This window comes from Trachypithecus francoisi, unplaced genomic scaffold, assembly GCF_009764315.1.
Source record: "Trachypithecus francoisi isolate TF-2019V2 unplaced genomic scaffold, Tfra_2.0 Lachesis_group4, whole genome shotgun sequence".
Lineage (NCBI taxonomy): Eukaryota > Metazoa > Chordata > Mammalia > Primates > Cercopithecidae > Trachypithecus > Trachypithecus francoisi.
The window spans coordinates 61,953,499-61,970,081 of NW_022681469.1; the positions used below are offsets into that span (position 1 = coordinate 61,953,499).

Below are 16,583 nucleotides of genomic sequence, written 5' to 3' on the forward strand. Positions count from 1 at the left end.
CTGAGGCAGATGGGTGCCAGTGTTTATGTTGTTTTGCAAAAAGGACAGTGTGGCTTAACCAGGTACTGTTCAGTGGAGAATCTGGAAGATAAATTCACAGAGCTGATGGTGAGTGAGGTCAAATGGTTTAAGCCACTGATGGCCTTGCCAGACTTCGGGTGTCAGACTGAATGAGATAGCAGATTTACTGGTGGGAGTTGAGTAGAGAAATGAAACAGTCTACTCAAGGGTTAAGAACCTTCTTGTGATTGTGTTGAGAACAGAAATAAAGATAGAAGATGGAGATACAGATGCAAGTAGTTATTATTCTAATAGTGGGAGTTCTTTCTGACTACTTCTATTTTACTCTGTGAAATGGAAAGCAAATTCATCACCTGAGCGAAAATGATGAGAATGTACTACAGGTTTGGAGAGTGAAGTGATCAAGAGTCATGTACGAGCATCCTAAAATTACAGGATTATGGAGACTGTCAGCCATCAGTAAGGCCCACTTCAGGTTAGAGGTCATGAATTTTAGGTGATATATCAGCTAGTGAGTATTTTACTTCAGCCACTTTTAGCTGTATGGGTACAGTGTGGTGTGGCTAATAATTTGAATGTAACCAGGACTAGTATTTGGTAAAATGCTGTTTGCCAAACTCAACTATGATGAAAGGAGTTGGTGGTGTGCACAAGACAGTGAAAGACCCACGGAATTTCTGCTAAATAAAGAAGGGCACAAGGACACGAAGAGGGCAAGGCAGTAAAAAGGAAGAAGGGATTGATGGATTTCATGTCTTGAGTCAAGGGTTACTACTAGTAGCAGGAGAGGATGGAAAGTTAAAATGTGGTAAGCTGAGAGTTGGATGAAAAATTCTCATGTAAAGACTATGAAGACATTGCAGACTTGACACTGTAAAAGCTGCAGAATATGATTTTGGAGTCAGTGGCTAAGGTAGGGGGGTAGGCAGATGACAAGATCATTAGAGGAGAGGAGGCCAAAAGTAAGAGAGCCCAGGTAGTAGAAACATCATCTATGTCAATGCTACTTAAAGTGTTTCCATGGACCTAGCCAATTTACAAACTATTACCAGCCCATGATAGCAAAATACAGAAACTGGGAGGAAGTATTCAGAAAATTTTATAGCAATGTAACAGACTAATTTTATATCTGTGAAATCTAATAGTAAAAATTTTGAGCTTATGTTTTCTTTTCTTTTACAGTTTATTTTATTAAATAATTTTTATTTTTCTTTACACCAGTGTATGTATGGCATCGTTTGAAAAACAGTGAAATATGTGAATGTAGGAGAGTGACAATGAGCCAGGGGCTGAAATCTTTATAGGAATGAGAGGGACATGATTGTTAAGAAGGAGGAATAGCAAGTGGTGTGGTTTGGTGGCATGAGATTCAAAGATGGAAATTTTAGAAAGAAAAAAAAAAAAAAACAATGAGTAATAAGGACACACTCATATTACCCTCAGTATTCTGAAGACTGTAGAGGAATTAGTGAGCTCAGAGGAGAGTTACAGCAAGAAAGTGAAGGAAGTGTTGAACAAGTGTTGAAGAATGGAGAATTACCACTAGATTACTAGGTTTTAGGCTGTCCAACTTTCCAAAGCCCAGCCAATAAGAGGAATCAGAATATTATAGAACTGATACTCATATATCAGATACTACAATGATGAGATAAGCTTTATATCTGAGGTTAGTTTTCAACTCAAATGTGTGTAATGTAAACTAAACAACTAAAAGAGGAAGTCAGTGGAAGTGAACCCTACATATTATTATGGGTATTTGTCAACATTTCTCATGTACAAATACAAAATATATAGATTTATATCACATACATTTTCATTTGTAAATTTTATATTACTAGATTTTTTCCATCTTTTCCATTTTAAAAATTAGTCTATAAATTTACTATGTTTTCATGTTGGGAACTCTTCTATTGAAAATCACATGAAAATTCACTTATGAAAATGCAGACTTAATATTAATCCATTGGAATACACAATACACATAGAATACAGTTAATTACCTGTAATCTGTGCCATTGACAGGTGTCCATGTATATGTCCTGTTTCCTTTGTCAATATATCTCTAGAAAGAAGTTTGATGTGGTTATTTTCATGGTTATTATCACATTTTGTATGAATATATACGAAAAGTAAAGCAGTAGAATTTACTTATAAATTTTGCAGTCATTTAATACTCATCTTTACAAAGGTATGATCTATTTTATTCTATGTTTATTTATTCTGTGTGTCTAGCAAAATTTTTGACAGAAATAAATATAAGTACAAAATTGTAACAGTTTATGCCAAATTATCTTCAAAACATTGAAAACAGTATTTCCTGAAAAACAAATTTTAATAATGAAATAGGACTATGAAGTATTTAGACAAGGCTCAGATATGTCCATACTAAAGTATGTTTAAGAGTAACAGGCAACATCAGGACATTAACGCAGTGTGTTTAGATCCAAATGTGTGATTAGCATATGACTGTTTTTATGAAGCCACTATTATAGCATTATTATGGTATCATAAGAGGCTATTCAGTATCACTGAAGGTTAGGAAAATACCTAAATCCACCAGGGAAAGAAAATACAGAGCTAAAGAAGTTCATGCATGGCTATATCTTTTATACATGCACTCTTCCATTAGGTATAGCGATGACACATGCGTAATTTTTAATTTGCTTAGTTATTTTTGAGTTTCATCATTCTCACCAAAACAGTGACATGTACCGAAGTATTTCTTGGTATAAGGCACCATGCTAAGCACCTTAAAGTCATTCTGTCACTTGATCCAACCCCTGGAGTATATACTTTTATATCCCACAATTTATTGATAAAGAAATAAGGGTTAAAGAGCAGGTAACGTACTTAAGTTGGCAAAATGTATAATGTCAAATTCATGTTTATAACAACTACACAATGTATGTGTGTGTATGTGTCTGTGTGTGAGCATGTGTGGGTGTATGTGCAGCAGATGGGGGGAGGGGGAACAGGGTTGGTGAAGAGGGCTTAGTATTCTTAAAAGAATTAGAAGAAACAATGCTTATATATTTGTTACTACTCATATACGCATAAACAAACAGGGCAAGCAAGTGTTGGTCTGCAAGTTATAAATAAAATACGGTATCAGAAAATAGTATCAGAGCAGAGAAATAAAAATACAAGCTTTTTCAATATCAGTAGCAGAAATTATAATCTGGTTCAGTCTTCAATTTGTAATGAAATAATCATTACAAATCATTGAAACAGACAATTTTAAACATTATTACTATCTATTTTGTTAGTCAAGAAATCTATTTTCCAACTGTTTTCAAAGTTTGGAAATGTTCTCAGATTAGCTTCTTAAGGAAGTCGTTATTCAGTAAGTTTATCCTTACTAAATTCTGCCATCTTGCAGTAAATTTTCTGCATGAAATAGAACAAATGCATTCTAGTTTTAGCCCAAGCATATAGTTATAAAGGACTGTTGATGGAATATGTGTAATAAATACAAACTATTTTCAGATTCCAACAAAACAGATTCACTTGGGCATAAATTAAATTGAAAAGCTCTAATTCTATTTTAAACTTATTTCAGTAGTAACACTAAAATCCATAAAAATACAGTATCATAAGGGTTAGCATATATGTATTAAACATTTGATTATTCATATAATTTCTCATGTATTTCATACACTTACAATTTTCATAGAGTAGTAAGACTCATGAAAGACATGACCATGAAAAAAATGTTTACAAATTAATTTCAGACAGGTTTTGGTGAAAAATATTCAACAAATCAGGTGTAAAGAGAGGTTCTGTGGGAAACATTTCCTAGGTGAGGAATTTCAAATTACTTCCAACTCATGCCAAACATTGTGAAATGTGCTAACACTGGAGATTCCTAGCTCATCAATACGGAAAATGGTATAAGAAAGGTTATATAATTCCTACAACAACCACAAAAATCAACTTCAAAGTTAATAGCTAACCTAAGCCTGTGGAATTCAGCTACTTTGGCTAAACCACATAATACTATAATGTGAAGGTTACTATCACATCCTAAATATCTCTGCAAAATCCCTTACATAGACCATTTAGAAAGAGCTTTTGAAAGATATCACCTAAAAATTAGAGTACTATGTATGCACAGAGTTGTAACTGTTTTGATTGTCTATAAAATAGTGAATAGTGATAAAAATTATAGTCACTCATAGAGTAAATAATAACTTTTCTTGAAATACCAACATACATAGAAATCTGGAGTACAAGGAAGGCAACACAGTAATTGAAGATTAGCAGTTATATCTATTTACAATAGTGTGTTCATGAGAGACATTTTAAAATTCTAAGATAGGAAAACATAGACTTTAGCTGAATATTTGTCAAAAAAAGTAATTTGCAGTAAATTGAAGGGGGAAAAATATCAGTGGAAGTTAACAGAAAATTACTTTGTAAGCTGAAAAAAGAATGTGCAAAAGTCTAAGTAAATAGATTTGAAGTTTCAACAAAGACTGAAATGTAAATATACCTCCCTTTGTGTTCTGTAATAGGGACTCATAATGATATTAAAATGAGAAAGGCCATGTGCTAATGAAGGATCATATTCAGATCCTAGCTCACCTTCCACCTAGGGAAGGATCTGATGAGGAATTTCAGAGAAATGTCATCCATCTAAAAAGGATGAGATTGTGAGGAAAAGGATCTAGGTTATACATAAAAGCTTAAATTACACTTCCAGGTTCAAAAGCTTCTGAGACCTATATTTTTCAAATACTCAAATGTAAAAATGTCTGTATGTACTCCACATCTGACTGATAATAGACATACTCCAATATGATAATAGACATAAATCAATTATTTGTGGGGGTAGTTGTGTTATCACAGGATTTAATTTCAGATGTAAGTGCTGGGAAATTTTAAAGTGTGTAACTAGTAAATGAAGATAAGCCAGAAACAAGTAAACAAAAAGCTAAAAATACAAAATAATTAATATATGGAACTCAATAATTAGAACAGCTACCTAGACAAATCATATAAAACACATAGCTATTAAATATTAACTTCAATTTTGCAACATTGGCATGGTGTAAAACATGGCAAAATTGCGCATTCTATTTCTCATAAAATATATGTAAAGTATAATTTCAAGAATATACTGTTAATGTACAAGAAAACATCAAGAAACCTAAAGCAATAGTGTTTTATAAAAAGAAAAAAGAATTAAAAATATATCTTAGTGAAAATATCCCTCCAGCTAAGAAGTGTTTTAAAAAAAGAAAAATTGTTTCCTAGAGATATCCGTTTTATAATAGTGGATTAATAGAAAAAAGGACAAATTACCAATATCAAATTTTCTTGATATAATTTTTATTTAAGAATAAGCTAGAATCAATTCTTACCTCATCTTGAGATTTAACCAGAGTTCTGAATGTTTTTTCTCCACTTTCCCCATCAATCATCTTATTTCGAATCTAAGAGTAAATGAAACAACTACTTTATTCTAGAAACAAAGCTGACCTGCCAAAGTATGACTATTAACATGGTAGTTTTTTAAGTTTTCTTTATGTAGAACAAATAAAATAAAAATAGGGAGTTAGTTTTACCAGTATCTGCAGTTGTTCTCTGGGAATTTTTTTAAGTTACCATATTATACTCATTTTACACTATTTTAAAATTTAAATAAAACATCCTTCATGAAATATTTTCAATCTGTTGGTAGTTTTTGAAACATAATTAATAAAATGAATGGTCAATTACGTTACGGCTGGCCACATTGGAGTGGAAAGTAGTCACTGAGACATAGAAATGTATATGTACAAAATTACATATAACACAACACGGAATGCTTCGAATTTCTGCCTTACACAATGAGTTTCATGTGAGAAAAGATTTTTCAAGAGTACTCTTTATACTTTTTTGTTAGTAATTCTTATATCTGGAGTACAAAAAAATCTAAATAAAGGATAGAGAAAACTGTAAACACCTATTTGGATTTCAGATAATAGAGTTGAGTCTCCTTCAGTAGAATACTCCAAATCCTTAAAAATGCAAGGTTGGCCAGGTGCGGTGGCTCACTCCTGTAATCCCAGAACTTTGGGAGGCCGAGTCAGGCAAATTGCTTGAGGTTGAGAGTTCGAGACCAGCCTGACCAGCATGATGAAACCCCATTTCTACTAAAAATACAAAAATTGGTCAGGCATGGTGGCAGGCGCCTGTAATCCCAGCTACTCAGGAAGCTGAGGCAGGAGAATGGTGTGAACCCCGGAGGTGGATGTTGCAGTGAGCCGAGATTGCGCCATTGCACTCCAGCCTAGGTGACAGAGCAAGACTCCATCTCAAAAAAAAAAAAAAAAAAGGTGCAAGGTCACATTATCTACTAAATATTCCAGTCTACTGGCAATTCTCAGAAGTTTCCTCAACTTATTTTTTATAACTCAACCAGTGATTTACATTTGGCTTCAGGCAACTGCAAATAATAAGTAAACAAACTTGGTGTGATTAAAGGAATAAACTGAAGAATATACGAATGTGTGATGTATCTAATTTCAAATATTTGGGTCTGAAAGGAAGGAGTAGATAACAGCTTCTAGTGTAAGTTGAGTGTGCACTTATGAAGAGCTCAAAAATAATAAAGACTTTACCATGAACCAGGTCTTTTGCTAAGTCCTTTCTATATATTATTTCATTCGATCACTATTACTAATTGATTTAGAAGAAACTGAGGCTTGGAGAATATAAATAAGATCATTTTGGTCACTCAGTGGAGTGACAGCCCAGACACCAAGCTTATCCCTATTACTTTATCCTACTTTATTATGTCCAGTACTTTACAACAAACATTATTAATCACCTAAACACCCTAACACAAGGCCACAGTCTAGGGTAATTAAAATAAATTAAATTCTGTTGTTCTACAATTAAAATGCACTGTAACAAGCTATAAAAGAAATATGATGGCCTTTGCAAAGGAGTTAATCCATCTGGAAAAATCCTAAAAATCTGTAATCTGGAATGCAAGAGCCAAGTTCTGCTACTTATTAGCTGAAGAACTGTAGAGAAACTATTTAACCTCTCTGTACCTCAAATGTATCATCAGTACAACAGATATTATAGTGTGAAATAATAATAGCAACACCAATTTCCAAGCTTCTTGAGAATCCATGACTAACATATATCATATACTTAATGTTATTTATTATTTGTTTTATTTTTCTTATTAATATTCTCATTATTATGGAAGACTCTCTCAGAGGAGGAAATATGCAATTTTGCTTTTGAAATAAAATAGATTGCCAAGTAAAATGTATTAAGGCAAACATGGCAGCTTCTCTCATGCTACTCCTTATGTGCTTGAGTGGCTGGATTCCTTCCAAGTCTTTTTTCAATACTATACCAACATCCTCCATCTCTATGAGTTTTACTGATGTTTACAAGATAAATTTGTATTAGAAAAGTGAAAATATGTCTACCTTTAGAAAGAGAAAGAACACTAAGGTCAAACCCAACTTAAACATTTATTCCTTTTCATATGATCTTTTGGATAGGAAAAACCCAGGATCTAGAAAATTTTAATGACACAGAACATTCATCTTTGTGTATACAGTATCTAACAGACAAGCTAACACATTGTAGCTGTTCAACAGATACTTGTAGAAGGAGTGCACACCAGCATCTGACCTGAGGAACTGTTTAGTCTTACTGATTCCACTCACCTCCACTTTAATATCATTCTCTAACTCTGCATCAAGGAAATCCAATGTTACTGGCTCCTGAGATTTGGGGTTCTACACAGAAAACAATAATAATTAGGTACACGTAACATTATACAATGATGCTGTATATAAAACAATTCAATGGGTATTTATGAAATTAATTGTGCAAAAATTACTTACCTAGGATACAATAACTATATAAAGGTATCTTATTTCACATACACACACACACACACACACACACACACACACATATATATATAGCTTACATATATGAAAGCTAGAGATTGAGCTTTCAGTGCAGGCAATCTTAATTAATAACCAAGTGAAGAGAGTCTCATTTTGAGTGGTGTATTTGATACTGCATTTCTAATCACAAGCTCTTTGGGCACACTACTTCTGAAGAACCATTCACAACTTTCTTTTCATTAATTAGCATGGGAAAGGGGCAAAATATAGCCATTTGGATAACTTATTTGGCCATAAAACAATGGCAACATGTAGGAAAAATAAAAGTATATGATAAAATGTTTTAAAATTATATTTACATTTGCCAAGTAAAACATTCTATTGGACCTGTTCTTCCTTCTGAAAGTGTATAAAGAAAAGGTGCAAGTGTGCTTCATATATTTCAATCTGAGAAATTTTATATTTTAATAATTCAAACGACATCAGAATGCATAAGATAAACTTGTGGTTGCCATAAAGATTTTAGATTAGTTATTATAATTAAAGTCTTACTAGGTTAATAACCCCTGGGTTCACTGAATACTATTTCCTATTGCTTCTTCTTGCTGGTGTATAATAATAAATAAATAACACTGGGGAATAAGATAAATTCTTATTTATCGATATCATTATATAAAATGATACTGTTAGTCTGGCAAATTTACCTCATATTTTCTCAATTGCAAAATGAAGATTCATTGAACTATTTGATAAACAAAATACAGTTAATTCCTCTATAACTTCCTAAGTAATGTAACATGTCATACTAAAATTTTAAAGCTTACTAGACCAATAAAATCATAGTAGGTATATGTAATGTATAATTGCAAAATTTTATAAATTGAATTTTTAATTTTTATTAAAATATTACCTAAATCTGATAACTGGATACCAGTAACAAATGCAAACTATGCTGGATTAGTGCAAAGGTCATTCAAACTTTAATAATATAAGCCTCACAGGCTCTTTCAAAAGATATTCGGATCATCACTGTTTCAAGCACTGTTTTAGGAAGAAACTGCCCAAGACAGTTGCAATAAGTAAAAATGTACTAAAATTAAGCATATCTTATCAAGATGCTGAATGACATAGTATACATGGCAAATATTTACTGACAAAAATGCCTTCCTTCAAAGAGTAATTCCACCTAAAGATGAAAATTTTTTATTGCTATGGTTTTTGATAAATGAACATTCTTAAAGGCAAATTTTTAAAAAACAGCCATGTCTGGCATTTTAATTGAAAAAAATATTCACTGCTTAAGTACTCTATCGCTATCATCAGAAGATTCTAGAATACTGAAAATAAGTATTAAATTTTTCAAAGGTGAAAATGCTGACCAGTATTGGTAAGATACTGATGACATCTTACTGCCTGAAAAGGAAATACTCATTTGAAATGTAGTGTATTTTAAAAGAAGAAAAAAAAAAAAAAAGGCCAATGTTGAAAATCCTTCTAATTTCTTTGTTTAAAAAATGGAACGTAGGAAGTCCCTAACAAAAGGATACTCTAAAGTTTACAATATTATTCAGCATTGCTCATTTAATGTCCCATGAAATAAATCGTCTTCACACAAACACCGTATCAGCATTAAAATTTTAACAAACTCACTGCAAAACAAAGTAAAAATAATGAAAATAATAAAAAGTAAACAGAAATAAGAGTATTTATCTTACATGCAATGGATAATGCATAGCATGACCAGACCCAAACAGCATGCATGGAGGAGGCATTATCAGGAAGAATTGGCAATATGAAGATCATGTCCCAATCCAGCATACAAAGACACAGAGAAGAAAATGAAATCATAAAAGAAAAATCTCAATGCATAACTTGTACTTTTAAAATAGCAATCCAGCTGACCATTTTTTTAAAAGATCCATCAAGGGCATGGTGACTACAAAATTCAAAAGCATAATCTTTCAATAAGAAAGCACCAAGAGAGGCTGAAGAAATGGAAAATAGTCTCGCATACCCATTATTTTTGTTTGATATTTAAAATACCTAGTATTTCTCATTGGCAAAATTTGGATATCAATGGAAATAACTACCATACCATTTGTGGAAACGAAAGAACGCAAAGTTAACAAATTTTAAATTGAAATAATTACTAGATAGTATTACAAATGGTACTTAGTGCAAAAATATCCTTCAAATTGAGGAGTCTTGTATGGTTGCTAGTTTGCCATTTAGAGTTTTCTTAGAATGAAAACAAAAATAAAACAAACCATTTTCAGGTTGTTTATTTTTTAATTATATTGTTAAGAGTTACATGCAATATTTGAAGTTGCTGCAAATACAAAAATTCACTAAAATGCACATGACTGCAAAAGTATAAGATAATATATAAAAAGAACCATGCAAGGATAGTAACAAAATAATATACTATATCAAGAAAGGCATAAACATAACTTTAAACTTTATAGGAATTATAAAAGATATGAAGACTTTCATATGCAACAATATGAAATTCAGTTTGTTCTATAATTCTAGCACTGGAAGGGAGTTAAAGCTTCTCAACTAGTTCAGTGGCTCTGCACTTTAGAACTCCATGGGGAGCTTTAAAAACTATTTAGAGGCCGGGCATGGTGGCTCACCCTTGTAATCCCAGCACTTTGGCAGGCCGAAGCAGGTGGATCACGAAGTCGAGAGATTGAGACCATCCTGGACAAGGTAATGAAACCCCGTCTCTACTAAAAATACAAAAATTAGCTGGGCATGGTGGCCGGAAGCTGTAATCCCAGCTACTCAGGAGGCTGAGGCAGGAGAATCATATGAACCTGGGAGGCAGAGGTTGCAGTAAGCTGAGATCGTGCCACTGCACTCCAGCCTAGCGACAGAGTAAGACCCATCTCAGAAAATAAAATAAAATAAACAAAACAAAACAAAAACGATTTAGAGGCCTGGTCCCATCACTGCCAAATTAAATCAGAATTTTCAGAGGATGAGGCAGGGAACTGACATACATATTTAATTTCCTAGGTGAATATACTGTGTAGGATGGAAACTAGTTCAATTCTCCTGCTTTTCAGATGAAGAAATTGAAGCACTACAGGATTTAGTGGAGTGCTCAAGAACACAGTGTTGGCTATTAGAACCAAACTAGCATTCAGTTCTACTACTTCATAGCTTATCCATCTCTTCTTAATGACATATTACCTCTTCATTTTAATGTCACCCACTTTTTTATGTATTTATTCATTTTTTTTTTTTTTGAGATGGGTCTCACTCTGTCACCCAGCCTGGAGGCAGTGGCACAATCTTGGCTCACCACAACCTCCACCTCCTGGGTCCAAGCGATTCTCCTGCCTCAGCTTTTCGAGTAGCTGGGACTACTGGCATGAGCCACCATGCCTAACTAATTTCTTTTGTATTTTTTTATTTTTATGTTTTAAGTAGAGACAGGGTTTCACTATGTTGACCAGGCTGGTCTTGAACTGCTGACCTTGTGATCTGCCCTCCTCAGGCTCCCAAAGTGCTGAGATTACAGGCATGAGCCACTGCGGTCGGCCTTAATGTCACCAACTTTTTTAAAGAAATGGTAGGCTTACCTATAAAATCTTAAATAATGTTGAACATCCTTTGAAATTCTGAAATTCTCTTGCTAAGCTGTAGGAAGTATCCTTTTATGCTAATTATTAATAGTTTTACTGTGCATATAGAAATATTGCATACATATGATAACGGAAGTTTTGTTGCCAAAAGGAAAAGCTTTTGCAATGAGTTTGCCAGGTAATAAAATTCACTACTTATTTGCACTTTGGTACATTTTTTTTTTTTTTTTTTTTTTTTGAGGCGGAGTCTCGCTCTGTCGCCCGGACTGGAGTGCAGTGGCCAGATCTCAGCTCACTGCAAGCTCCGCCTCCTGGGTTTCCGCCATTCTCCTGCCTCAGCCTCCCAAGTAGCTGGGACTACAGGCGCCCGCCACCTCGCCCGGCTAGTTTTTGTATTTTTAGTAGAGACGGGGTTTCACCGTATTAGCCAGGATGGTCTCGATCTCCTGACCTCGTGATCCGCCCGTCTCGGCCTCCCAAAGTGCTGGGATTACAGGCTTGAGCCACCGCGCCCGGCCTTTGGTACATTTTTAATTAGCTAAGGGAAATTTCTTTAATGTCTAACCCCAAATTACACTTTTTAGAAGTTTTGGCTTAAAATGTGTGGCTTATGGCAACTGTCACATAGGAATTGTATTTTATTTCCACTTAGAAGTAAATTTACAAGCAAATTGTTAGGATCACATGAATTTGATATTAATTTTATAATTTTAATAACAAATTTATTTTTAGAAGCCATCTCTTTATGATTTCTCTGATTATTAACCTGATTCCATAATTGACTTTGCAATCTTTAGTTAGCCAATACATACCCTCTACCATTATTATTAACATTTTTTGCTCTGGTTTATTAAGAAATGATGCTCATCTCCATTTCATGCTCTGGAAGCTTGATGTCAGGAAAGGCAGCTTTAATTATATAAGCTTTAAGAACAGAAGCTTAATCTCAAGTCGGATTTAGCAAATTTGAAAGCACTGTTAAGTCTACCTTCATTCACCGTTACCTGGACATTGGGTCTCCTTTTTCTTAAATTAACTGTTGGTATACCTACACCAATAGGCTGAAGCAACAGAAAAATGGTAATTCATCATACTACATATCAACATAGGTAGGGGTTCTATCCTATAATCAATTTTCCTCAGATATTTCCTTGATTGGAAAAAGGTCTAAATGATAGACTTAGAATTCAAAGTATTTGGTAGGTATGGAGTTCATGAGTCAATAAAATAAAAATTTAAAAATATCTTCAACGAATAAAAACTGTTACATGAATAGTCATTTTTAAGAAAAATGACTATTATTTTTCTTTTTCTAGAAAAGTACATATTTGGGAAGTGGGAAAAAAGGTTGTCTGTCCCAGATTACTTTTCCATCAATTTGAACAAAAAAAGAAAAAGAAAAACAACAATTGTTAGAATTTACACGACCCAAATATAAATATTTTTAATGTCCATCCCTCAATTTATATATTGAAATCCTCATCCCCAGAGATGATGGTATCCAAAGGCTTTTGGGAGGTGACTAGGTCCTGGGTTGGTAGGTCCCTCCTGAATGGGACTGGTGCCCTTATAAAAGAGGCCCTAGAGAGACACGTCTCACCCCTTCTCCTCCATGTGAGGTTAGAGTGAGAAGATGGCTGTGTATAGGGAGGCAAACCCTCACAGAACACCCATCTGCCCAAGCCTTCATCTTGTACTTCCCAGTCTTCAGAACTGTGAGTTACTAAATTCTGTTTATAAGCCACCCAGTCTATGGTATTTTGTTACAGCAGCCTGAATGAACTAAGAAAATTATATGATATTAAAAAGTTTTAATGTTTAATATTTGTGCCTTTGTTTTCTGAAGTGATACCAAATGTTCTATCTGTGGAACTAATGGAGAATGTAACCATAACAGTGTAGATTTATTTTAAATATTAACTTCTCAAACACAGATTGTGCACAATTTCCTATACAATACATATTTCTTAGAATTGAACAAAATGAGGTATCTAACTAAGTAGACCTAACCTGGTTATTTGAATGACACAAAATGGAAGAAAGTTAAAATGCTTTTTGGAATAAAGCAGAATATATAATTCAACTCATGTCAAAATGTGGTCATGCTGGTAAAAGTACAAGCTTAGAAAATGTTATGAGTCCTTAAAAATTAAATATGTGAAAAGTCCGTAGCTATTTTATTTAATGATATTCTGGGGCTTCTAAAGAACACTCATCTCCAAAAAGCTTTCACTGAAATATTTTTAATTAAGGTTCCCATATCAGGAGGAAAACACAGGCATTGATCAAAAAATACTTGCATAACATTAGACTTTCACCTTATTAAATAATAATGGCTGCTATAGATAAGCATTATTTTTCTTCACTTGTGTTAATGAATTTCTGACAAAATAATTAAAATTAATTTTGTTAGTATACTGTCACCATATGTTCCTTTGTATTTGTGTATTTCTAAAGCAATTATTATCTTATACTATGTCATCCTTTTATGAGGTCTTGTATCAATCTGTATAGCGTCCTCCTTTAGCCACAAAATGGAAATCATAATATTTACTGAGTTAATGATGAGAATTCACAAGCATATTTAATTCACAAGCATGAACTTCAGAAATAAAGAATAAACTGATATTCAGAATAATTTCTTTTTCATGGTGTTCTGAAATAGTATTTTTGGAGATGTCTTTCTGTTACATATTAATATTTGCTTTAGTAAAATCCAAATATAAAAATATGAAAAGCTAATTTATAATATGGAAGAAAAATATCAGTTGGGCTTTAATGAAGTTGCTAAAGAATTTATTTTCTCTGTAATATTATAAATTTTAGTGAATTATTTCAAATATGAACCAAATATAGGTTAATGTCATTCAAATAGTAATATTTTCTACATAAATATTGGTTATTAGTAGAATGTAGAAAAGAAAAAAAACTTCAAATTATTACTTCTCTTTGACTATGAAAACCACCTAAACTGTTACAGTCATTAGATGGTAGATTTATATATATCTCCATCATATATGCATTATTGTCCTTATTCTTCTTTTTGTCTATGATATATTTTAGTTCCTTTGGGTGAGGGTTAAAGTTTATAATTATAAAAGTAGAGATCCTTCACACCCACCCTTCATCACATTACACTTTTTTTTTTTTTTGAGATGGAGTTTCGTTCTTGTTGCCCAGGCTGGAGTGCAATGGAGTGGTCTCGGCTCACTGCAACCTCCGCCTTCTGGATTCAAGAGATTCCCCTGACTCAGCCTCCTGAGTAGCTGGGATTACAGGCATGCACTGCCACGCCCGGCTAATTTTGTATTTTTAGTAGAGACACGGTTTCACCATGTTGGCCAGGCTGGTCTCGAACTCCTGCCCTCAGGTGATCCGCCTGCCTCGGCCTCCCAAAGTGCTGGGATTACAAGTGGGAGCCACCGCACCCAGCCCACGTTACACTTTTATTACTTTTGAATTACTTTAGTTAGGGGAATTTAATTGAAAATACACTGGATATACAAAGCCCAAACAATAATACTGCAAAATTATAAAAAAAAAATTGAGATATAAAAAGATAAGTTTTCAAGCTATAGCAAAATCATGGGATGATTAGCCAAACACAAATTACTCTTTTAAGAGGAATTTAACAGGTTATACTTTTAAAGAGCTGTGGTAGTTTAATAATAATATGAAAAAGTACTTATGCAATATTTATATTAAAATAACACATTTAGCATAACTAGGGTGATCAACAGCTACATGTGCTACAAGTAATTATATGATGAATTTGATATGGAAATAAGTTCCAAAGTCAGATAAATTAAAGTAGACATTAGTTATAAAATGTAATATTATTTAATGTATTAAAATAGATAATTAATGTATTACATTTAATGTAGTTTTGCATTCAATATCAATAGTTCTTTCATGGATTTGAACAATATTTAAATGACACAACTTTGTGTGTGTGTATGTTCACACACTTGTGGTATATTCTAATATATGGCTGACATTACATATCCATGACTCGGGAGAAAGAAGTAGTATGCATAAGTCTGCATGGTTTAAAGATCTTCAATATTATCTTCAAAGTTAAGCAATAACTAAACAGATGCTTCTAAGGTTACAATTATAAGACTTTGATTAATTTTACGTCTAAATAAATTTTGCTATTAATGCCCTGTGAAGCAGTTCATGAAGAGTGAAATGAGTTGTTCAAGATAATTTATGAAAATATCTTGAGAAAATAGGCATAAAAATTAGGATAATATGGCTCATCGATGGCATTTTATCTCTTTCAGATTAACTTGCTGATTAATAAATATTTCCCATTTCTGAAGCCCATCTCATGAATTTTACTTATTCAATCTCTTACATCTCTTTACAGGCCTGTCCTAAAGTAAAAGGAAAACCATTCTGGGAGACGGAAAGCAGAGTTAATTACTAGAAGAGAAGGGCAATAGAAAATGTGACCTGGACATAGACGAACATTACTAATATTTATCAGGTTCAAATTCATGTCTGGAGCAATATCCTTTATTATCTTACAGCCTTAAAATCAAAGTCAGAAGTGGGATGCATGAAATTGAGGCTCAGTGGGTGATAATGGCTGTCTTTGAGATAAAAATATTACTGCAGCTAAATTGGTAACAGAAAATGAAAACGGCTTTTACTCTTTCATATATTATGATGTGTTGTCTTGACATCTAAGAAGAAAGCCACGTTACAGACTGTACTTTGATATTTAGTGTTATATAATAAATTTTAAAACAACAATCCTATTAGGAACATTAGTCATTAATTCTACAAAACACTACCCAGTGTAAACAAATTATATACCGACCTTTGGCTGAAGATTTGGATGTAATAAAACATAACCATTAGGATCGATTGCAAAGTAATACCCATTGGGGCACAGCTGGAAAAGAAAAAACATAAGCTTAGATATACCTGAGTCACAATTAGAAATCTATATTCTTTTAAATACATAATGTATTAAATACACATTTTATAGCATGTTGAAAGATAACATGGAATCATTTTATTTTAGAGATGCTTTTAACCATGTAGTTCCTTTGCTAAGATAACTGTCCATAATTTTTGAGAATTACCTAAGTGC

General features: G+C 33.1%; 1 protein-coding gene across 3 annotated transcripts in view; it reads right to left on the bottom strand.

Annotated features, from left to right (window-relative positions):
• Positions 1 to 16,583, bottom strand: part of CACNA2D1 (calcium voltage-gated channel auxiliary subunit alpha2delta 1) — a 526,258-nt gene that overhangs the window by 42,951 nt on the left and 466,724 nt on the right. Inside the window, exons 18-22 of one of the 3 annotated variants that reach the window (XM_033192867.1) lie at positions 16,308 to 16,382; positions 12,484 to 12,540; positions 7,698 to 7,769; positions 5,385 to 5,456; positions 2,022 to 2,083 (exon numbers count right to left, since the gene is read on the bottom strand). In XM_033192867.1, coding sequence (XP_033048758.1) covers positions 2,022 to 2,083; positions 5,385 to 5,456; positions 7,698 to 7,769; positions 12,484 to 12,540; positions 16,308 to 16,382 — 338 coding nt within the window. The remainder of the gene's footprint in view (positions 1 to 2,021; positions 2,084 to 5,384; positions 5,457 to 7,697; positions 7,770 to 12,483; positions 12,541 to 16,307; positions 16,383 to 16,583) is intronic. The other 2 variants (XM_033192869.1, XM_033192868.1) reach the window with 2 other exon arrangements.